The 23,184-nt window shown below is 37.8% G+C and overlaps 1 protein-coding gene across 5 annotated transcripts; it reads left to right on the plus strand.

Moving 5' to 3' along the window:
* The first annotated feature begins 528 nt into the window (after positions 1 to 528).
* SF3B1 (splicing factor 3b subunit 1) lies at positions 529 to 22,792 on the plus strand. Of its 5 annotated transcripts, XM_084289501.1 has the most exons (25): positions 529 to 597; positions 5,472 to 5,638; positions 6,869 to 6,970; positions 7,623 to 7,737; positions 9,552 to 9,631; positions 10,815 to 10,982; positions 11,167 to 11,401; positions 12,165 to 12,377; positions 12,769 to 12,890; positions 13,577 to 13,774; positions 13,866 to 13,967; positions 14,717 to 14,896; positions 15,324 to 15,410; positions 15,557 to 15,827; positions 16,097 to 16,242; positions 16,330 to 16,476; positions 16,640 to 16,765; positions 17,341 to 17,562; positions 17,799 to 17,981; positions 18,073 to 18,184; positions 18,276 to 18,396; positions 18,886 to 19,017; positions 19,937 to 20,209; positions 20,695 to 20,911; positions 22,174 to 22,792. In XM_084289501.1, the coding sequence occupies exons 1-25, from the start codon at positions 570 to 572 to the stop codon at positions 22,330 to 22,332; spliced, it is 3,906 nt and encodes a 1,301-aa protein (XP_084145627.1). In that variant the 5' UTR covers positions 529 to 569; the 3' UTR covers positions 22,333 to 22,792. The 5 variants fall into 5 exon arrangements, 2 of the variants coding, with proteins under 2 accessions (XP_084145627.1, XP_084145628.1); XM_084289502.1 differs by lacking the exons at positions 529 to 597; positions 5,472 to 5,638; positions 6,869 to 6,970; positions 7,623 to 7,737 and adding an exon at positions 7,755 to 9,235; XR_014618584.1 differs by lacking the exons at positions 11,167 to 11,401; positions 12,165 to 12,377; positions 12,769 to 12,890; ... (14 more) ...; positions 20,695 to 20,911; positions 22,174 to 22,792 and adding an exon at positions 9,180 to 9,235 and having other exon boundaries at positions 10,815 to 10,877.
* The last annotated feature ends 392 nt before the right edge of the window (positions 22,793 to 23,184 follow it).

Genomic DNA, 23,184 nt, shown 5'->3' on the forward strand with positions numbered 1-23,184 from the left:
CTGCCCCTGTTGCGGCCCACGGGCGCACCGCCCCAGGGATGCAGCGCGGCAGCGGGAGGGGAGGCCCCCAGACCCTCTGCCCCGCCACACGCAGGTGCCGGCCACGTTGGCATGGCCGTAGCGGGGCACAGCATTACGGACGCTGAATCGTTCTGCTGGCCAAACGCCACACAGCGAAGGCAGGCGTAAGGCCAACGGCTCTTCGCACCGTGCGGTTACCGAGCAGAGCCCCCGGAGCGGAGCGCAGCGCGGAGCAGCGCCCGTCCCACTCCCTGGGCGCGGCGCTCTGCTGCCACCGCGCACCCGCGACCCGCCGCCACCACCTCCCGCCGCGCCCTCATTGGCCGGCGGGGCCGTCCGTCACGGGAAGGGCGGGACTCAGGCCCCGCCCAACCGCCGGGCTGGCGGCTCCGCGCCGCCGCCACCGCGCACGCGCAAGGCACCAGCGCCCCGCGGGCCGCGGCCCGGCCGGCTGCCGCGCCTGCGCACTGCCTCTCCCTCCCCCCTCCCCGGAGCGGAAGCGGCGAGGCCGGCCCAGTTCCGCCTCGGCGTCGTTGGCGCTGCACAAAATGGCGAAGATCGCCAAGACCCACGAAGGTAAAAAGCCCCCGGGGGGCGCTGCCGCGGCGCCTCTCTCCTCGTCCCCGCCTCAGGAGCGCGCTTCTCCTCGCCCCTGAGCCGGGGCCGGCGCCGCTCCGGGGCCGGGCAGCGGCCGGGCGGGCTCCCCCCGCGGCGCCGGGCCCTGCGCGTAATGGCGGCGCCTCCCGCTCCCCGCGGCAGCCTGCGCGGCGCCGAGCGGCCCTGAGGGGAGCGGGCGGCCGGGGGGCTGCGGGCAGCTCCCGACGGGGATCGGCGCCTTGTGGGGCAGCGCGCGGGGCCTGCGCTTGGGTACCTTACAGCGAGCAGAAGCAGCTCCCTTAACGGCCCTGCTGCTCTGCCTCTGCTTCTGTGCCTTTCTTTTTTCGTCATGTTTCTGTGTACGTTGGGTCACGTGATGTGTTCTCTGTGACTCCGCGGCCTTAATTCCCTAACCAAAACCCGCCTTTGGCCTTTGGTGGCACTGAGTTCGACTTCCATAACAGAGAGGTATCATCTCCTGTGGAAGCTGGGTTAATACAGTCTTTAGCACTGCACACCTGATAGGAGTTCATGGATAAAGAAATACTTAAGTAGGTGCCTTCACATTTTTAAGGTTAAGCCAAGTTGTTTCTTTCTAGCATTCCAGGATATTTTTTTAGAATTTCTAGTCTTTTGTTTATATGCTATAACATGCATGAGGTTACTATAAAATACTAACCAAGTATTTCCCATCACAGTGTTCTGTCTCTCCTATTAAAGAGCTTTTAATAATAAAATAATTTATTTTTTGAAATTACTTGTAGACCAAAGCAAACTATGGTCAATTGAACCAAATGAAAATATTTACACACTTCCAGTTGCACATGCTAACGTGTTAGTGTTGCATTAGAACACATTTTAAGCATTTTTGTTATATGCAGTTTAAAAAAAAAAAGGAGGAGATCTGTCAACAATCGTATAGTGATACCTTTTCCCAATGCAGAAATATCTGAACAGCTTGGTTATTTTTACTTCTGAGTTCTGACCTCTTTTTCAGTTCCAGACTGATCTTTCAGACGAAGAGCTGCATGTTACTAAATTGTTTTAGCGGATTTTTCACATCTTTGTGCTCCTTGTTAAATACTTGTTGATTGATTTAAGACAGCTTTAAAAAGATCTCAAACAGTTTCAGATTGTTTCAGCTGCATAGCTTAAAGCAGACTCCTTGTTTTGTTACGCTGAAAACTAGTTTTAATTGGCTACTTAGAAAGTCTTAGTAAGCACTTGAGTTTTGAATGCTGTCAACAGTAGGTTTTCATTGGCATCTCTTTTTTTTTTTTTTTTTCTTGCTTGCAGAAAAAAAAAAAAAAAAAAAAAACAACCTCCAAACATCTCATAGGGCCCTAACGGGTAGGAAAATTTTAAGGTAGCTAGAAATAAGACTGCATAGGACAAGTTAAATGTGCAAAAATATGATAAGGCATGAAAAGAGAAACTATGTACACTGTAAAATACTACTTTGGCACAGTGTCTTCTTTCTTTTTTCATGCTGAGTAGTGTCTTGCACTCTGAACATGTTTTAAGTGGACCAAATTTGTATGGGAATGGAATACATGTTTTGAGAGAGGCTCTTGTGATTTGGCTGTGAGCAAGGTATTTAGTGACTTCTAATTCAAATGTGTTGTTTTGAGGCATTTTCAACGTTTATGATACTTTTGAAATCAACATCGCATGTTAAAGTTGCTTCTTTTAAAATACCAAAATATATTAATATGAAAATAATGAAATACAGAAAAGGAGCAATCAGTAGGTTATTATCTTTTTTGTAATCCTACTCTTTATTGTTTCTCTGTCTTTTGACCAAAGTGATGTTTCTGTTTTGGTCCTGGTTGATTAATTCATCAAACAAGTATTTAGCTTTATACAGTGTTACTTTCAGCTTTTTCATTATTCTTTCTTTTTCTTTGTATTTATGTGCTTTGGTAAATAGGGTATGAGGTTTCCCAAGAAAATAACGGTTAGATCAAGGAATCTAAATAGACTTTTTTTCCAGCCAAACACTTGATGCTTTCCAAACTTGCTATTAGGCTACTACCGTTTGCAGACCTCTAGACACCTGGTTAAGGGGAGCTTGGGGCCCACTGAATGGGTGCTGTCTTCAAGGAGAGAGTAGCATTTATAGGCTTCACTGAGTTAATTGAAAACGATGGTGGCTCCAAGTGTGTAGGGAGTGCTAATCCTGCAGGCCCTATGCAGACTTTTTTATGGTACACATAACCCAGCAGGTTTTGATGTAAGAAAAAAAAAGAAGGTTCCTTGGGTGTAAACAGTTGGAGTTATTGTAATTTAAAGGGAGCCAATAAAAAATCAGATCTGTACCCTCTTCAGTAAATAATAGCTACTTATTATATTGTTACTCATAATAGTAATACAATTATTATAAGAGCACATGGCATTAGGCTGTTCTAACAGCCTCTGCAGATGTCTGGAGCCCTGAGACAGGCAAATCTCCGTGGCCCACCTTGCGCAGCAGGGTATTTATTGGCACTTCAGGTGGCTGAGCTATATGCTCAGGCTGGTTCAGTGGATGGACAAGGAAGTGGATTTTAGGCAAGAAGTCGTGTTACAGCTATGGCTGTGCAATCAGGCCTTCGTGCACTGCTGAAGAGGCAGCATGTTGTTCCAGTAACTGCTTTTTAGAAGTAAGAATGCCGTGGTAGCCTAAGAGTGTTTGGTGCTAGCAGTGTCGTTCAGGTAGTCCCTTTCACCCCAGTGCTGCATTGCAGCAGGCTGCAGACAGAACCAGGAATTTGATCTGTCCTTTGGAAGAAACAACCAGCCAGGAACACCTCACAAACCTGTGAGAAAAGTATTCCTTCGAGTTGTTTCAGTTCCATGATCATGTAGTAAGACAACTTCACAAAAATATAATGCTTAGGTGACGGTTAACAGAACGTGTGTGGTATGCCTCTGAGGGTGAGGAGAGACATCTGTTAGCAAGCCTGGGATCCCTAATTCAGCATTAGTAGTTTCTTCTGGTATTCCTCCAGAAATGTAATACTTGGGAGCAACATGTCTCCGTCCTGGACTACCAGGAATCCCCTATGGTATGTGAGATTTTATGAGGAGTTGAATGTAAGTATGGGCAGGATTCAGCAGGTGGTCCTGGCCAGCAGTGTAGGGCTTTTGTCAGGCTCCAGCCTCTCAGGAGTTGTGGGCTTGGCAGGTACTGTGGGTTTCTGTAACACAGGTGACTGTTGAGGTTACTGTGTGCTGTGTGTCTGCAGAACTTTGCTGGGAGCCTGTAAGTGGCTGGAGCGAGGTTTTCCCTGCCAGCTGCTGTCATATTCCACTCTACGTATCTTCTGTGCATGGCACTTTGGACTTTAGAAAAATTCTTCTGCTTATTTCTTTTCCTGTTAGATCACTGCAGGAATTTCAGGTTTTCTGCCAACTTCACTGTTGTGAACTCAGTGTTTCTATCTGCCAGTCCTGCAGGCTCTTAATCCTTGTATTCTTACTCATAGTTAAAGACTTTTTTCAAGCAAAGCTGTGCATTCGGTTACATCTGTACCAAGCAGGCATTTATATTGTATGCCCAATTTGCCCTTGAGTGCTGTTTGTGAGAAGAAAAGAACCCAGCCTTTAAATCATGTCTTGAGGTTTACGGAGTTGGCAGTTTACTTGTAAAATAAGCAATTCTGCACTGCCATCTTTCAATAAGTAAAAAAAAAAAATAATAAAAAAAATAAAAAATTCCCTCAATTATGTTTACTGGTCTGAGGTTTAATATTTTGGGTTAGGAATGATATTATATTTATTTCATTTTTAAAATTGTTCTTATCTTAATTTTTCCCAGGATTGTTAGCAGATGTTTTAGTATAGCACCTTTTGCAAGATATCTTAATGGAAAAACCTTACGAAATTTATTAATACTGAAAAAGGGAAATGAGCAACAATAGTAAATAACTTAGGGAAATTTGCCAATATACAAACATAATTTGAGGCAATGCTACTTCAGATAGGGAAAGAGTGAATAACAGAAACATTGAGGTTGGAAGGGATTTTTTATTTTTTTTTTTTGAGATAATCTACTCCAGTCCTCCTGCTCAAGCATGATTCTTGTTATTATTATTTATTTATTTTTTTACCAAAGAAGCGCAACTCTTTTGGCAGAGAAAATAATTGTTTGGTCTACATAAATTAATATTTTATAGATAATTGTCTTCATAAATCTATTGAATCAAGTACAAATGGAAACAGTAATTGTTTTATGGGGTTGCGTGTTCCCTAATAAACCTATGTCCAGATTACAACTGTTGAAGACAGTTGAAGTACTGTAACTTATTTTCTTGTTGCCTTACAACAGGTAGGAGGAAAGCATGGTTAAATTTGCTTCCTTGTTTTTTGGGGTTACCAGGTTAATGTTGTTTCTGAAAGTACCAAATTTCTATGGTCAAAGACTGCCACTAGAGTTGATTAGTGTCAGTGTACATTAAGAGTGGCAGAGCTCTTATTTGTACTGTTTGAAAAAGCGTTTTTAATTAGAGAATTAGGTTAATTGAGAAAGCACTTTGTTGATGTAGTGTTGAGAAACATTACTGCTGTAAATTACCTTCTCTGCTATCTCTTTTGGAAGATGGGATGTTAATAATCCTTGCGGGTTTGAACGGTTTGCTTCAGGCTGTACAGCAGATACAGTCAGTGCTGGATAATGTTACAACTTGAGGAAAATCTGCTTTACATACATTGTGATTTTATAGCTTTGTTTGATAGATGTTTTCTTATTTATTTAGAGATGGTCTTCAGAATTGGGTGGATAAACTCCGTTTGGTGTATGTAGTGACATGAGTATTGCATTTGGTATATCTGTGTGTAAAAAGACCTAAGACTTTTGGTGTTTTTAATCCTAGATATTGAAGCACAAATTCGAGAAATTCAAGGAAAAAAGCCTGCTCTTGATGAAGCACAAGGAGTAGGCCTTGATTCCACAGGATATTATGACCAAGAAATCTATGGTGGCAGTGACAGCAGGTTTGCTGGATATGTAACTTCTATTGCAGCAACAGAATTGGAAGATGTAAGTGATTTTACTTATTTAAGGAATGGATGTTAAGTATTCTGGTGTTTATTTGGGGTAATTTTTAATAGCAGTTACTGAAGCAAAAGCAGGTATTTTTGTTAAAGCCGTACTGGGCAAAACATCTCTTAGCCTGGAACTTCATCAGGTCTAAGTCTGGCTTGTACTTAATGAAATGTGCTTTGGATGTCACGTAGCTCCAAGCAGAAGCCAAAAAGTTGTGGTCTGGTACTTAATTAGTATTTTAGCAGTTACTAGAATAGTTAACTTTGTTCTGTCATTGCTGCCGAGATGAAAAAATCTAATAAAACTTGGCTCAAAAAGTTTAAGTGACTACTTTGAAATGCGATAGAAATATTAATTTTCAGCACTTTTTTTTTTGAATTGTCTTTTTCCATTGTTTTGTTTTTCTAATGTATCCCAGCAATAACATTATGTTTATTTTTAATGTTAAACACATGACCTCAGTTTCAGGAGCAAACTGTGATTATGACATTAAATACATACAAGCACCTATGTATTACACTGATTAAATTACATTTTTAAGGGGATGGAAGAACATTCTTGTTGTGTAGTGTTTGCCATTTGAAGACTTCTAGGAATTCTTTAATTAAATTTCCACTGCAGCATTTCACTGAAACCATAGTTTTAAGAGCAATTTTTCTTTTGGATTGCTGTAAATTAAAGCACAGAAATTGGCTATTGGTATGACAAAATAGCAGAAGGATCTTGCACATTCTGAATACTTTTAACTTTCTCAACCACAATGGCAATAACTAAATTAACAGTACTATAATATATTTCTGACTCTCTTCCTGATTCTGAAGTGTTTTTTTTAGGGCTATTAACTGAAATTTTGTTTTATATTTGTCTGGATTTTAAGAAAAAAATGGTGTGCACTATTTTTTCCATAACAATTAGAAAATTACATCAATAGTGCTGATCTGAAATACTTTCTGTAAAACTAGTGAAGATAGCATTTTTGAGTAAATGTAGCATGTTTACTGAGTCTTGTAGGGAAGAAGATAAACATATCCAAATCCCTAAAATGTCATCTGGCTAAGCAGTTGTTTTGAGGGAATTACACAATAAGCTGTATGAAAAGGATTGCTAAGATTTGGAGTATTCTACTTGTCCGTTTTCATCTCATCTGTAACTGCAGTATATTAATTTGACATTATCTTAATCCAGTATCAATGTGATAAATTTGCCACATCTTTCTGCTGACAGGATGATGATGACTACCCTTCTACAAGCTTGCTTGGCCAGAAGAAGCCAGGATACCATGCTCCAGTGGCATTGCTTAATGACATCCCACAGTCAACTGAACAGGTACATCTTAAGGCACAATAAAATACTGTTTTAGGTCTTAAGAGAAGTATTAGTGTTTTGACACCAGGTCTTGTCTTCTGGAAGTACAGGATGTCTATGAAGCATTATGCTATTTTAATTTTGCTATAAGCTTGCCTCGGCTTTACACACAGGATGGTAAAAATTGGTATTTCTGCACTTAAAGATGGTGTGCATATACACTAAACCATTAAAAAAGTGTAGATTAGACAATTTAAAAATGAAAATAACAGGAATATCTTAATGTCTGTTATACTTCTATTTTTGTGAAGAAAATGTAATGACTTAGGTTTTATATTCCTAAGTTATTTTTCCTTGAAACTGAAAAACATATGAACTTGTGTTAGGTCTTCCACAAAAAGCAGAGGAAAGGCTTACAGCATGAAATGCTTTGGAAGCAAATGAATATGCTGCTTAAAGTAAATTTGTTTCAGAAGTTAGTTGATCACAAATCTTGTGTTTAAAAAAAGAGAAAATTACGGTTACAGAAGTAAAATTTATAGTTGTCTAATATTTTGACATTCCTACTTAGTTGTGATTTAAAATAAATTAGTAATACTGAGTACAGGCTAATGGTAACCAGACATCTTTCATGTTCTTCCTGTGTGACTAACCAGCTTTTTTCTGGTTTTAGTATGATCCTTTTGCAGAACACCGTCCGCAAAAGATTGCAGATCGGGAAGATGAGTACAAAAAGCACAGGCGGATGATGATAATTTCCCCTGAGCGTCTTGATCCTTTTGCAGATGGTAATTTGTTTTGACTTTTCTATACCCTCGATGATATTTGTTGTCTTAAACTGTCTTTAGCCCTTTGATTTCTTTTGGCATGCTTATAAGCCTACCTAGTTTTGTTTTTAAACATCCCCTTTTTGTAGAGATTGGGTTGAAAACCTAGATACCATATTCTTCATCTTTATAATACAAGTTTTCTTTCCAGGTAGAAGGACAAGAAAATAATGAGCCATTGCCATAGAAACACAAAGGGTTAAAGGTTTATCTTTTCATTTTGTTTTGGGTTATGCATTATACTTGAACAACTTGTGTAATGAGTGCTCAAAGTCTTTCGGTACCTTGAAAGTTTTCATTCCAAGTCATAGCTTTACAGGGTTATGCTTTTGAAATACTAGTTCTCATAATAGAGCACCTAATTCTTACCATCTTATGTAAACTTAGGTGGTACAGCTAAAAGAAACAAAAGCATATTATAAGACTTGGATACTATTAATAGTTCAAGTCTGTTCTGATAATTTTAGAATGCAAGTCAGGAAAAGGGGTTTAGTGGGTCTCAGGTGAGTGAGTTTCACGTGTGGAAATAAGGTGCCTGTTGGCTTAAAATTAGCAGCTGTTTTGCAGGTTTTACAAATTAGAGTTTCAGCCTGCATGAATTAGTAGGGATATTAATTATTTTACTTGCTTAATTGTAATTGATATAAACATGTATTGTCAGAATTCACAGGCCCATACTAACTGTCCTTAATTTCTTTCCTACAGCAGTACTGCTATATGCCAGTCCTGTCTGCATTCTTAAGGGTGCAGTTCAACACATCCTGTGTAGATTATGGTGAAAAAGTATTCCAAAGGAAAGTCCTATCAAAGCTAGTGTCAGAATGACACAGCCAATTGGGCAATGATCTTCAGCATAGAAATGTTTAAGAATTTTATTTTTTTCCTAAATTGTAATGCTATACCACTTGTATAGCAAATCTGCACATTCTTCTTAAAGAATAGTGTTTTTCTTGACAAGTCTTAATTTTTACAAAGTTGGGCTTCTTGTAAAGTGTTTAAAAGATATCTTAACTCAAGATATACAGCATAAAACAACATATGGTATACAATCCCATTACCTGTGAGTATCATTGTGGTGGTATATGTACTGTATTACATTCCGATCCCAAGCGCAATTGTACTTTGAGAAGAGAAGAGGGGGAAAGTGACATCAAAGAGTTTTTTGGGATCTTTTTTGAAATGAAGCCCTTTTACAATATGACATTGGAAGATCTGGGAGGTGTGTCCAGATTTGTCAAACTTATAAATGGGTCTTTGTGATAAAACATTTTAAACATTATTGAGGTATGCAATAGTTATTTATAGTCAGATAACAACTAGGATTTAACAGCTTACACAAGGTAATGTTTTGAATATAAATATATTTCCAAAGTGTTACTAATGGTAAAGAGATAATTTTCTAGGCTTCTATTCTGCTGCTTGAAGTCAGAACTGCTGATGGAGACAAAGGCACGAAAGTGTACGTATTCCGGATTAGCAACCCAGGAACCCATCACTTCTGAAGACTCTTAACTGTGTTGTCATTTTATCATATATATCTGCTTTAAAATATTTGTTTGAAACTGCAGTAGATATGTTTGTGTTCAAACAGGTTAAATTGATCAGCAAACTGAATAAACGTAAGATACAAGTAATTTTTAAAAATTTCAATCAAAAAGTAAAATTAAATGATCATGGAATAATATAAAATTAGAGCAGGACAGTAGAAAAATTCATTAGTTTCTGCTTATCCTGTACTCATTGTGCTCCATTCCTGTTGCTGTTCTCTTCTGCAGGAGGGAAGACACCAGATCCTAAAATGAATGCCAGAACATACATGGATGTCATGCGTGAACAGCATTTAACAAAAGAAGAGGTGTGTGTGGAGAGGGATTTGCATTTGGACTTGGTTTCATTTTATGGCCTTTGAAATGACAGAAAGAACAGTGGGAACGTTCTGTTGCCTTTTTCTTGACTTAAGTCTTTTTTTTTTCAGAGAATCCTGTCTTTCACATTTTGGAAGTCCAGTTGACCTTAAAGACTGGAAAATATGTGTTCTGTATAATACCTAGAGAGTAGAGGGAGAAATAGTCTCAGTATAATTTTTTTATACCACTTGGACTTGTTTATTTCCTCGCACGGGAGGAGACACAAAAACTGATAGTCGTTGAGGGTGTTCAGTGTCAGATTTCTTCTTGTGAGCTGTATGTAAAGAGAATCGAGGGAGGTTTTAAAAGTCTTTCCTTATTATGACAGATGTTGCAGTACCAAGAACTGCTGTGAGGTTAACGTCTAGTTTTAACAAAGGGAAATACTTAGTTTTATCAAAGGGAAAATAAGTAAAATGCATGCTTGATTCATGGCTTTTAGAAATTCATTTTAATATTTAAAAATAAGGTTGTAATACAATAAAAATCCATGTATAATACCTACAGCACCATTATTATTAACTGGAGCAAGATCTTACAGTTCCAGTGACGTCTGTAGTTGTATATTAATTTAACCTAGTTGATAGACATTAAATGAGGAAATAGTATATCATTTTGATAATGTTTCTCTGTTTTCTCACTGATAAGTGAAAACTAGTCTGTGTCAGAGTGCTGTTTTAAAAATGTTATTTCAGAGTTTTAAATGAGAATTTGATGGTTTTTTAATGTCACAGGGTATAACAAATTAACATTTTCCAACTCATTTCTCTTTAATAATTTATTAACAAGGAACTCATTTGAAACAGACCAGTAATGATTTTACGTCATGCATATGAGAGACAGAAATTGGTAGCACCTTAAAAAAAAATTCTCAATGCATTTTTTCCTGCTATAATATGGGGTTTTATAATAAATTAATTTTAAAACAGCCCTTCCAAACACACAACAACGTCAGCATAGAATAATCTGAAAAGATACTAAAATTAAATCAAAGTGGCTGATTGCACGTTGTTTGGGCAAAACTTCAAAAATACCATGAAAAGATACCTGATGCAACTGAAAGATCTTTTCTTAATGTCTGGTCCGTAGAATCCTTAAGAAACCTGTTTGTCTTTTTGTGTCCTTGAATAGAGGGAAATTAGGCAGCAGCTAGCTGAAAAAGCTAAAGCTGGAGAGCTTAAAGTCGTCAATGGAGCCTCATCTCAGCCACCTTCAAAACGCAAGCGGCGTTGGGATCAGACAGCTGATCAGACCCCTGGTGCTACACCAAAAAAATTATCCAGTTGGGATCAAGCAGAGGTAATAATCCATGTGTTCATCAGTTTATCTATAGAAGACCTTATTAATGCTAGTGCTCTTGAATTTATAAGTTTCTTACTCTGCCAACAAATATATGCATGCATGTGCACACAGAAAAGAAAAAAGTTAGTCTCTGACTGTATACAGAATGAGAGAGAAATACTTTTGCTTTTGTCTTGTGTAGACTCCTGGACATACACCATCTCTGCGCTGGGATGAAACCCCAGGCCGTGCAAAGGGTAGCGAAACTCCTGGTGCCACCCCGGGCTCAAAAATATGGGATCCTACTCCCAGTCATACACCAGCAGGGGCTGCAACACCTGGACGGGACACACCTGGTCATGCAACACCGGGCCATGGAGGTGCCACTTCCAGCGCACGTAAAAATCGATGGGATGAAACACCTAAAACAGAAAGAGGTATTTATGGCAAAGCAGTCTTAAGAAGTTTTGAATGACTAATGGTACTGGAATTTTCCAGCCTACACAAACAGTAGAAACAAAAGGCAGGCAAGAAATAAATACATTCTGACATCTTGTGGCTGATGTGAAGAGATGTTTTTGTTTGAATTTGTAGCATTGGATTCTGTCTAACACCTTAGCACAAATCTGTGAAAGTAGCTCTGTTCAAAAAATCTATCACAATTTTTTGGTAGTGACTGCTGCAAGTTGAGATTTTAGTGAGTCCTTAGGACATAATAAAGTAGCTTACATGGAATTGTTTTTGTGATACAATTTTGTGTGTGGTTTCTGAACTGTTGAATTTTTGTTGAAATCTTTAACATTGAAGTGAGATTTGGAAGCATTTTTCTCCTCTGCCTTAATTTAAATGATGCTCACATGCCAGAGAACAGTGAAACACCACTTAAATGGTTTATCAAGTGTGTGTGTAGAGTACTTTTATCATCTAGAACATCTTGATTTTTTTGTCTTTTAGTATTTTATTTTTGCTAAGATTCAATGAGAACATGAGATACTTTTTCATAAAATGAAATCCTCTTTTTTTTGTAATGACTTCTCAGTATTCACTGAAAAAAATCTGAACTTTTCTACTGTTTTTGTTTATTTCATAATTGTTGATTCATGTAGATATACGGACATTATCAATATCCAATTCTATTTTCACTATAGTTGGAACATATGCTGTTCAGCTTTCTTCAAAAAACGTTTTGTTTTATTTTAGATACTCCGGGACATGGCAGTGGATGGGCTGAGACTCCTCGTACAGATAGAGGTGGTGATTCCATTGGTGAGACACCAACCCCAGGAGCAAGTAAAAGAAAGTCACGATGGGATGAAACACCTGCTAGCCAGATGGGTGGCAGCACTCCTGTTCTGACACCTGGCAAAACACCCATTGGTACACCAGCTATGAACATGGCAACTCCGACACCAGGTGAGCCCAGTTCATTCCCTAAGACTTCACTTCTTTACATGAAAATGAAGCATTTACCTTTATGTCGTGTTTTGAAAGAGTCTTTTGCCTAACATGCTCTTCTGCTGGTGTAAAAGCAGTCAGCATATGCTCAGTTTACCAGTTTACTTTTTTAAAAGCCCACAGCTAATTGGTTCTGTATGGTAATCAAGGCTCAAGTTACGGGTGTGTTCATGTTCAGTCTAATTGGTGAAGACACTGATAAAAGTCTATAAAAGTTTAATGTCTTAACTGGCTACAGTCTTGAAGTTCTGCAGGAGCTTTGGCTCAAGAGAACACCTAAAAGGTTAAGTAAACATATCTTCTGCATACGCAAGTTTTCTTAAATCCTCCTTTTCTAATTTGAATATAGGTCATATCATGAGCATGACTCCTGAACAGCTGCAGGCTTGGCGTTGGGAGAGGGAAATTGATGAGAGAAACAGACCACTTTCTGATGAGGAATTGGACGCTATGTTCCCAGAAGGATATAAGGTAATTCATCTAAAGTAAAATACAGCAGACCATAGTGTTTTTTATTCTGCCAGAGGATGTGAATTTTTTTCTTTTTAAACAAGTTGTCCAATACCTAGAATATTTCACACTAAGTAGTGATTACTTCATGTAGACATTTGATGGGTTCAGTAGCTTGTTTACTATAAATCTATTAGAAAGGGAGAAACTTTTTGGTTTGAAAGGCCAGTTCGTATTCTGCTTCTCAATGGTAGGAGTGCTTGTTAAAGTCAGAAATGAAGCCCAGATATGGTAAGACAAAGGAGAGTTATGAATTCTAAGCTGGCAAATAAATTATGTTGATATAAATACTGAAGTGCTTTTTTAAAAATACTTCTGTGAAGAGAGTTTGGGTTTATTATCCAGGCTCTCCTTAATGCAATATGTTTTCTTCTGAAATAATTGTCAACACACAATAAGCACAAATAGGAACTATCATTCTCAATTTGTTTATATTGCTGGATATTAAATCTGACGTATGCAACAACACACAGATCTACAAATGACTAAACCCGTATGTTCTGTTTTTATTTGCTTTGCACTTGATTCGTTCCTCCCCTTGTATCTGCTGTGGTACAAAAAATTCTCAGCCTTGCAGGCTGTGGAGATTCTCCTTTAGGTTTGTGTTGTGATGCGTTTTTTAACGTATTTCATTCCTCCTTTGGCAGGTTCTTCCCCCACCGGCTGGTTATGTACCCATTCGCACTCCAGCCCGTAAGCTTACAGCAACTCCAACGCCTTTGGGTGGTATGACTGGATTCCACATGCAGACCGAAGACCGCACTATGAAGAGCGTCAATGACCAGCCATCTGGCAATCTTCCTTTCCTAAAACCAGATGATATCCAATACTTTGATAAACTTCTGGTAAATGTGATTTCTTTTATGCTGATTAAAGTTGCCTGATCTTTTTTGAACTTGTAGCAATGCCTATTAATTTGTCTGGATTTATTTGTAGGTTGATGTTGATGAGTCAACTCTGAGTCCTGAAGAACAGAAGGAGAGGAAGATAATGAAATTACTTCTGAAAATAAAGAATGGCACACCTCCCATGAGAAAGGTAAGATTAATTATCAGATGTATTCTTACCACTCCAATTTTTCAAAAATATGCATTTATTTTCACACTCAGTTTCAGACTACTGTTGTTACTTCTGCAGTCCATGGGATTCTCTTAAAAAACATCTTGTAAATTTGGAGGGCTTTTTAGTGCTTTCTCCCTCTATGCAAGTACAGATTTTTTTGTCCTTCTATGTACTTGTTTTTTGTATGCTCTTTGGATGGTAATGTCAGTAACTAAATATCGTATGATGGCTTATAGAATATTTTGGAATTACAAGAAGCCAGTTTTAAAGTGCTTTTTCATTACAGGCCTGTGTAATTTTCTGGATTTTGCTTGTTAAATTGGCAGTGTAGCTCTTACTCAAGTTTCTGGCCTGCGCAGCATGTAATAAATTAGCTGTATTTTCTGCACAGTTGTAATCTAAATGACCTACGCACCAAGCTGCATGTGTGCAAGGAAGTGCTGTGTAAAAGAATTTTCAGGTGGTACTGTTTTTGTATCTTATTAGACCAGGATCATGCTTTTCATAAAAACTGCACATCAGAGAGAAAATCTGGATGTTTTTCTTGACCCATTTATGTAAAAACAGATGCAACATAAAATCATTTGAAAAAGTTTAGCAGTGGTAGGGAGAAGTATTTTGCAACCTGTGGTTACAATAGATTACATTTTAACTTGCTAATGTCTACTTGCTTTGTTAGTATAGTTTAACTGACAGGCTCCTTGAATTTTTTTTTTATTTTTTAGGCTGCTTTGCGACAAATAACTGATAAAGCTCGGGAATTTGGAGCAGGACCGTTGTTTAACCAGATTCTGCCTCTGTTGATGTCACCAACACTTGAAGATCAGGAGCGTCACTTGCTTGTCAAAGTCATAGACAGAATTCTCTACAAACTGGATGACTTGGTCCGACCATATGTACACAAGGTCTGTGGAAGTTCGCTATTTCATCTTTGATTAGTTCTTTTTGATCACTGCTGGGAGAAATGTAGGGTCTGTTAGCATAGCAGAAAACTGTCTTTTATAAACCTACATATTTCTTCAGATGAATTTCAAAATCTCATGTAATGTCATCCCAGTGTGGGCTTTGCATTACTAAGGACGCAAAATGTTAAAATGATAAATGCACAGCTGGGGAGGGAGGGGGAGGATTTTACATGATCTAGGTTGCATCTGTAGGCCAGGTTCTTCAAGAGACAGCTGTGAAGTGTAACTTTTTTTTTCTGGTCATCATAGAGCTTAAAGCTTGGATCCATGGAATTATCTCAGTTTCATGGAATCTTCATTTTCGTATTAGGACCAGAAATTCTCCTTAATGCATTCATAAATGGTAATGTTTTTTTTATTTTTTCAGATCCTTGTTGTCATTGAACCACTGCTGATTGATGAAGACTATTATGCCAGAGTGGAAGGCAGAGAAATTATTTCAAACTTGGCAAAGGTAATAAAGTTGCTTTCTTCAGTGAGATTGTGAGTTGGGGAGTTAGCTTATATATACTTACATAGGGCTTATATAGAGTCATGGCAGAAAAATTAACTGTGCTGCTAATAAATACAATCCATGTGTCCTGTATGTTTTTCTTTCAGGCTGCTGGTTTGGCAACAATGATCTCTACGATGCGTCCTGATATTGATAATATGGATGAATACGTCCGAAACACAACAGCTCGAGCCTTTGCTGTTGTTGCCTCTGCTTTGGGCATTCCTTCTCTGTTACCGTTCTTGAAAGCTGTCTGTAAAAGCAAAAAGTCCTGGCAGGCTAGGCATACTGGCATCAAGATTGTGCAGCAAATTGCTATTCTTATGGGTTGTGCTATCTTGCCTCATCTCAGAAGCTTGGTTGAAATTATTGAACATGGTAAGTTCTGCCTTCCCTGGCTAAGATTTTCTTTTTTTTTTTTTTTTTTTTGGTCTTTGGAATTTGTCTTTTGTGTTATGGTGAGGCAAAAGGATATTAAGGGCCTTGTTTTGTATGTTCTTTTGACACTGGTAAATAATTCAGGTGCCTCTGAAAGAGGAATAGTGGTTTAGTTTTCCTAAAAATAAGTTTCTTTTTTACTGTTTATGTATTTGTATCATTCTGAGTTTAAGGCACGAGAAGTGGTCCTCAACACTACTGTTTTACAGGTCTTGTGGATGAGCAGCAGAAAGTTCGTACCATCAGTGCTTTGGCTATTGCTGCCTTGGCTGAGGCAGCTACTCCCTATGGTATTGAGTCATTTGATTCTGTTCTGAAGCCTTTATGGAAGGGTATACGTCAACACAGAGGAAAGGTATGTCTAAAATACTTCCTTTTAGTTTGAATTGAAATGAGTGTGTGTCTTTTGTAACTCATTGGAGATATTTCTTCTCTTAAATAGGGTTTGGCTGCCTTTTTGAAGGCTATTGGTTATCTGATCCCACTTATGGATGCTGAGTACGCGAACTATTACACCAGAGAAGTCATGCTAATTCTTATCAGAGAGTTCCAGTCTCCTGATGAAGAGATGAAAAAAATTGTATTGAAGGTACATCAGAATTAATTGTTCATACACAGACAGTGCAAGATGATCAACTCTGAATGCTTAGCATTGACACGGAATATGTATATTCATTCTTTTCTTTAAAATAAAACCAAAACACCACAAACCCTACACAGAATTAAAATTGTTGTGTTTTATTTCCTGCCAGGTGGTCAAGCAGTGTTGTGGTACGGATGGTGTTGAAGCAAACTACATTAAAACAGAGATCCTGCCACCATTTTTCAAACACTTTTGGCAGCACAGAATGGCGTTGGACAGGAGAAATTACAGACAGGTATTTTATTTGGAAAATTACAGTAAAACAGAGCTCATGTTAGGGTGTTCATTCAGTGTAAATGCTTTCTTCTATGTCTTGTATGTCCTGTGATGGAAATGTGTTTGGAATAGTGGTTTAGAAGGTGCACAGCTTGAAGGTTCATAGACTGTTAAGAGACTACCAGGCATTTCTCTTCTGTGAATATGAATCTACATCAGTTCTAAATTCACCTTTTTTGTTGTTGGATGATTTCAGAAGGTGAAAACAGTTGTTTATAGTGAGCTTAAAGAAAACATTGTCAGTCTTAGGGTGAGCTTAGGATTCCTCTTTTTTCAATAATGGTAGCAAGGCTACAGTAGCTATACAGGTGCATCATTTTTTTGTGTGTGTACTGATGCATTTTTACTGTTTTCCTAGATGGAACCTATTTCGAATTTACCACTCGTAACTTCTTACTGAAAAAGATTTCTACTGAAATGAAATTGGAAATCAACATAGTGCTGTTTCTCCTCTTCAGACAAGGGAAATTTATTGTCAATATTTAGAAAATAGATTTTAACAATGTTTCCTCACTTACCCTTGGTGTATTTCAGTTGGTTGATACAACAGTGGAGCTGGCAAATAAAGTTGGAGCAGCTGAAATTATTTCTAGAATTGTGGATGATCTGAAAGATGAGGCTGAGCAGTACAGAAAAATGGTCATGGAAACAATTGAGAAGATAATGGGAAATCTGGGTGCAGCAGACATTGATCATAAACTGGAAGAACAACTTATTGATGGTATCTTGTATGCCTTTCAAGAACAGACCACAGAGGTAAGGGGTATTTAGTATTTGCTTGACTTTATTGGAAGGTAGCTTACTGTTAGTTACAGGGAAATGTATGTTTGTAAGCTATTTTTTAACCCTTGTATAGTGCTCTAATTGATGGAATCCAGATATTAGATCTAGAATGTTAGCATTTTAATAATAACAATTTTAGATGAAGGCAGATGTAATGAAAATACAATAGTGGCTTTGACCTAATTTTCCTTTGTTGTTTTAAAACCCAGGATTCTGTGATGCTGAATGGTTTTGGCACAGTGGTTAATGCTCTAGGCAAAAGAGTTAAGCCCTACTTGCCACAGATCTGTGGTACTGTTTTGTGGCGTTTGAACAACAAATCGGCTAAAGTTCGGCAGCAGGCTGCTGACCTGATCTCTCGTACTGCAGTTGTCATGAAGACTTGTCAAGAGGTATTGTACTGACTTGTATCAAATTTGCTATAGGATGTCATACTAATGAGAAGGATAGAAACAATCTCTAAATCTCTTTACTTGGTTGTAGGAAAAACTGATGGGACATTTGGGAGTTGTGTTGTATGAGTACCTGGGTGAAGAATATCCTGAAGTATTGGGCAGCATACTTGGAGCGCTTAAAGCTATTGTGAATGTTATAGGTATGTTTGTGTATTTATTGATTATGTGCCTATTCAAGAGTGGAATGTAAAGGCAGTGCAAAACTTAATATGTTTCTTTGGATTTGGATAGGTATGCACAAGATGACACCACCTATCAAAGATCTGCTGCCACGGCTTACGCCTATTTTGAAGAACAGACATGAGAAAGTACAGGAGAATTGTATTGATCTTGTTGGGCGAATTGCAGATCGGTAAGCTGGCTACTAATAAAATTGATCTTCTGTGGAAGCAATTACTGTAGCAAAAGCTAAACTTGAATATCAGGCCTGGCATCTATTTTTTTTGTTTGCTTGTTTTGTTTTTTTTTTTTCATCTCTTGATATTTATTAAATTTTATTTTGAAAGCTGTGCATAATGCTTAAGATAAAATATTTTGCATATGATCTATTGAATGTATTGTAATTGCATGTAATCATATTATCTATAAACATTTTGTAAGGAGTGTATTGTCTCTGTCTTCAAATTTAAAACTTACTGTGTTGCATGCATTCTGTGTGAGCTGTTAATCAGTGAAGGTGTGGTACAGTACAGAAGGTCTGATGTTAAGGGATTCTTTCTTTAAGTAAATTCCTTAAATGGTGTCCCTGTGTTGATAGTGAATGAATAGGTGCTGCAGTTTGAGATTTTATTTTAAAACTTCTAACATCACAGAAGAGGTAACTCGCTTTACTCTCTTTCAGAGGTGCAGAGTATGTTTCTGCAAGAGAATGGATGAGGATCTGCTTTGAACTGCTTGAATTATTAAAAGCTCACAAGAAAGCTATTCGAAGAGCCACAGTAAACACCTTTGGTTATATTGCGAAAGCTATTGGGTGAGTTAGTCTAATGCTTTATCCAATTCTACACAAAATTGCCTAACATAGCTATGATTGAATTTTACTGGTAAGAAATATTTGAACTTCTTTTCTTCTAACATGTTAGATGTGTACACTTCAGTTTTAGTCATTTAGTAGGAGAATGTAAACATATTCTTTATTAGCACATGGTCCTGTATTTTTGAACTTACTGTAGTTTTTGTAGGCTAGCAAGGTTAGAGTATAATTTGGTACTAAGAGCCCTTTGTCTCCTCAAGTTTTGATGGTGTGATACTCATTCAGACCCTCTGTATGCTTTCATAAACTCTCCTTTAAACACCCTTATTTCTCTTAAGTTGACGATTCCTTGATTTACAAAGGATCTTTTGACGCTAAGGTGGTATAACAAGTCAGCAAATAGTAGAAGGAAGTGCAATTCCCATTTTTATGCATAGTCTCAAATGAATGAGCAATTGCTGATTTAAACAGAGCAAGTTTACCAAGTAATGATATAACTGGGCTTTTCTACACCCAGTTGCCTATCTCTGTCAAAGTCTTATTTGGAATTAACATGTATTAATTCCAAATGTGTTAATAATTGTGTACATGTTTGTAATTGCCTGTTGGATCAGAGTAATAGTGGGGAGGCTAATCATATCTCCCTGTTTGTTTGCAAACTAACCAGAGGCAGAACAAAAGCTAAGACTAGGGAAAGTTGTTTTTAAAAAAAAAAAAAAAGTTGGCTATGAAAAACACAAGGTCTTGCATTCAGTTGAGCTGTTTCAAAGTTTCATGGCTTATGGTGTTTCCCAGTTATTTTAATTCTTTGAAGAAAGGCTAAGCCATGTTCTTCCACAGTATTCTGTTTCAACTTCAGCTAACTTACCTACGTCCTCAGTGAATTTATTGACACGGACATGCATATTATCTCTTCCAGACCTCATGATGTATTGGCTACACTGCTAAATAACTTGAAAGTACAGGAAAGACAGAACAGAGTATGTACTACAGTAGCAATTGCTATTGTAGCTGAAACATGCTCCCCTTTCACAGTGCTGCCTGCACTCATGAATGAATACAGAGTTCCAGAACTGAATGTCCAGAATGGTGTGTTAAAATCTCTTTCTTTCCTGTTTGAGTACATTGGAGAGATGGGGAAAGATTACATTTATGCTGTTACACCATTGCTTGAAGATGCTTTAATGGACAGGTGAGTACGCTTCTTTCTGTCTGTGGTACAGTTAGCCGTAGTCATGTGTTCAGCATATAGCTGGGTCTTAACAAACACAAATATGCACATTGTCCTTGTTAGCTTTTTTGATCAAAGTGACCAGCATAATTTGGGACCCATTGTCTGCAAAGAATTCAGATTATATACTTCTATTTTTCTAATGCTTTTGAAGATTAAAATGATATAAGCATCTTAAGTGGGACAGAACTTGCTATATTCAAACAGCTTCTGATCATTTCTATTTTTAGTACCTCCGTGGGATTATAACATAATATTTTGTCAGAAAATTGTCTTTATTAAATTAACTGATTTTTGGTTACTGTGCCTCTTACTGCCAATAGATGTGGGTTAAAAGCATATATTACTGCTTTCAAAGTAGAGTTAGTGAAAAGAAACATGATGCTTGTGACCAATTGCATTGTTTCTAAGTATAATTTATTAAAAGACCATTATTTTCTTTCCAGGGATCTTGTACACAGGCAAACAGCCAGTGCCGTGGTGCAGCACATGTCTCTCGGTGTCTATGGGTTTGGCTGCGAAGATTCTCTTAATCATTTGCTAAATTACGTATGGCCTAATGTGTTTGAAACCTCCCCACACGTCATTCAGGCGGTTATGGGAGCTCTGGAGGGCCTCAGAGTTGCTATCGGTCCGTGCAGAATGTTGCAGTATTGTTTACAGGTATGTCCTAATGTATGTTGGGATAGCAAAGACAGCAGTTGTCAGACAGCCTTCATTTCAGAAGACAAAAAGTCAGCTCAGGGAGACTTCCAGCAAAGGAAAACAGTCTGGCTTCTCATCTCTTTAAAGTATTTAAATACAGCATCCTGTGCCAACGACTTTGATAATGGCAACATGAAGTAGACACTGACTTTTGTGTAGTGAGATAACTGATTATATTGAAGAACTTGCATAGAAATAAGTAACAGAATATAAATTGACTAAAAAACTTGTAAAAGTGGAAGCATGCAAGCTTGAGGACGCTATATAATGAATGGGGAATAAATATGTAGTCTGAAAAGTTAGGAAAACACGTAAGTGAGATTAGTAACAGAGGATAGGATTGATATTAAATCAACATTATTTCCTGTTAGCCAAGTAAAATAGTAAGTAATTTAAAACCGCGGACACACAAAGCACTAGGAAACAGTGCTTGGAACAGAATTTATACCATTACAACAGTGCTAGTTAGCCCAGCTTCTGTAAGTGAATATGTGGAAGTAAAATCTGAAGGATCCTTTTCAATGTGTTTGTGCGTAACAGTTCTTGCTGTGTTGGGTGTAGAATTTAAACGCACGACAGATGAGAAGCAAGGATGAACGTAGTGCAGATCAGCGTAGAGATGGTGTGACTGCATTTTATTAATTGGTAGATACAGGATTTAACTCTGCTTTTTCAAGCAGGTTCCTCAGTACAAACATACTGACATCAGTAGGAAGGTGAAAGTTCCATAAGAAGTCTCTTGTGTGGTGCAGTTTTTGCTCTTTTTGTTTGTATTTTCTTAGTTTGTAAAAACACTAGAAGGAAGTTCTACATTCTGCTCATTTTGTTATGTTTAAGAATCATTTATCCCCTGTATTTCTATGTAATGCTCTCTACAGAATCATATCACAGGTAATGGAGCTAAAGATAAGATTAAATTCCAAATGAATACACTGCAGCTGACTTTTAATTCCTTTTTTAATGGAAAAGTAGAGGTAGATCTAGTGGAATTTTCTCCCTGCAGGAGGAAAAAACACTTTCAGATATAAGAAAATAATTTCTTACTACTTGCTGGTTCATATAGTCACAACATTGGGAATGAAACGCTTATTGCACCTTTATTATAAATGATGTTAATTGTTATCAGTGTTTTTCAAATGCTTATTGTATAAAACTTGGTTAAATTTAATAACATACATTTAGAACTTAAGCTTTTAATAAAACTTTGTTTTGTTTTGTAGGGTTTGTTTCACCCTGCCCGGAAAGTCAGAGATGTCTATTGGAAGATTTATAATTCCATCTATATTGGATCACAGGATGCTCTGATAGCACATTATCCAAGAATCTATAATGATGAAAAGAACACCTATATTCGTTATGAGCTTGACTACATCTTATAATCTTCTTGTTCTGTTGTTTGTGTTTAATGCACAGCTGTTCTTCACTTAAATGCTTCAGATTTGATGATGTACAATTTTAAAATATTGGAGATCAGTATAGAGCTGGTCAGAGGCAGAGCTAGGAATCCAGTAGCATGATTTTTTAAATATGTCCTTGTTTTTGATGTTAAACAGTTAAAGCCAGTAGTGACCAAGAAAACAGTGATTACAATGTACTGGAGGGATTTCATTTTGGATTCATCTTTATGAAGATTTAGATTCCATTCCTTGTGTTTAAAGGGGTTGTTTATTTGAGAAATAAACATTTGTGTATAAAAAATAATTCTGGTGTGGTTTTTGGGCAGAGGGACTTGTAAAACGAGTCTGTGATGGATTTAAGTATTCATTCATGTAATAAATAGGTGGCATAACACATTTTAACTTTTTTTTTTGTCATCCCCTAGCTTTTGAATAAATAAGAAAATTACACAAACTGTAGTAAATGTGTGTATCTTTGTCATGCAATAATGAAGCTGTACTCTGGCAGACAGTTGCAGTAGTGGTAGTTTGTTTTCATGGAAAAAGCAGTGTTTGTTTGCTTGTTATTGTTTCATCTGCAGTATCCTGGTTGTAGGGTTGAGTAGTTTATCACCATTTTCAGAAAGCAGTTTATTGGTAATTGCTGTGACTTACTGCTATGACTTAGGTATGTTGATCGCATTTAGCATGTCTCCAGGCATGTACAGCTGTACATGTATAAAATGCCAAGTAGAATTTATAGGCTGTGCTATAATTCCTATACAGATTTAGGGAAGTCACATCCCCAGCACCTGAGATGAGGTGTTTTTAAGTGTGTGGCATAGTGAATGCTGA

This window comes from Netta rufina (genome assembly GCF_964035555.1).
Source record: "Netta rufina genome assembly, chromosome: 6".
NCBI classification, from domain to species: domain Eukaryota; kingdom Metazoa; phylum Chordata; class Aves; order Anseriformes; family Anatidae; genus Netta; species Netta rufina.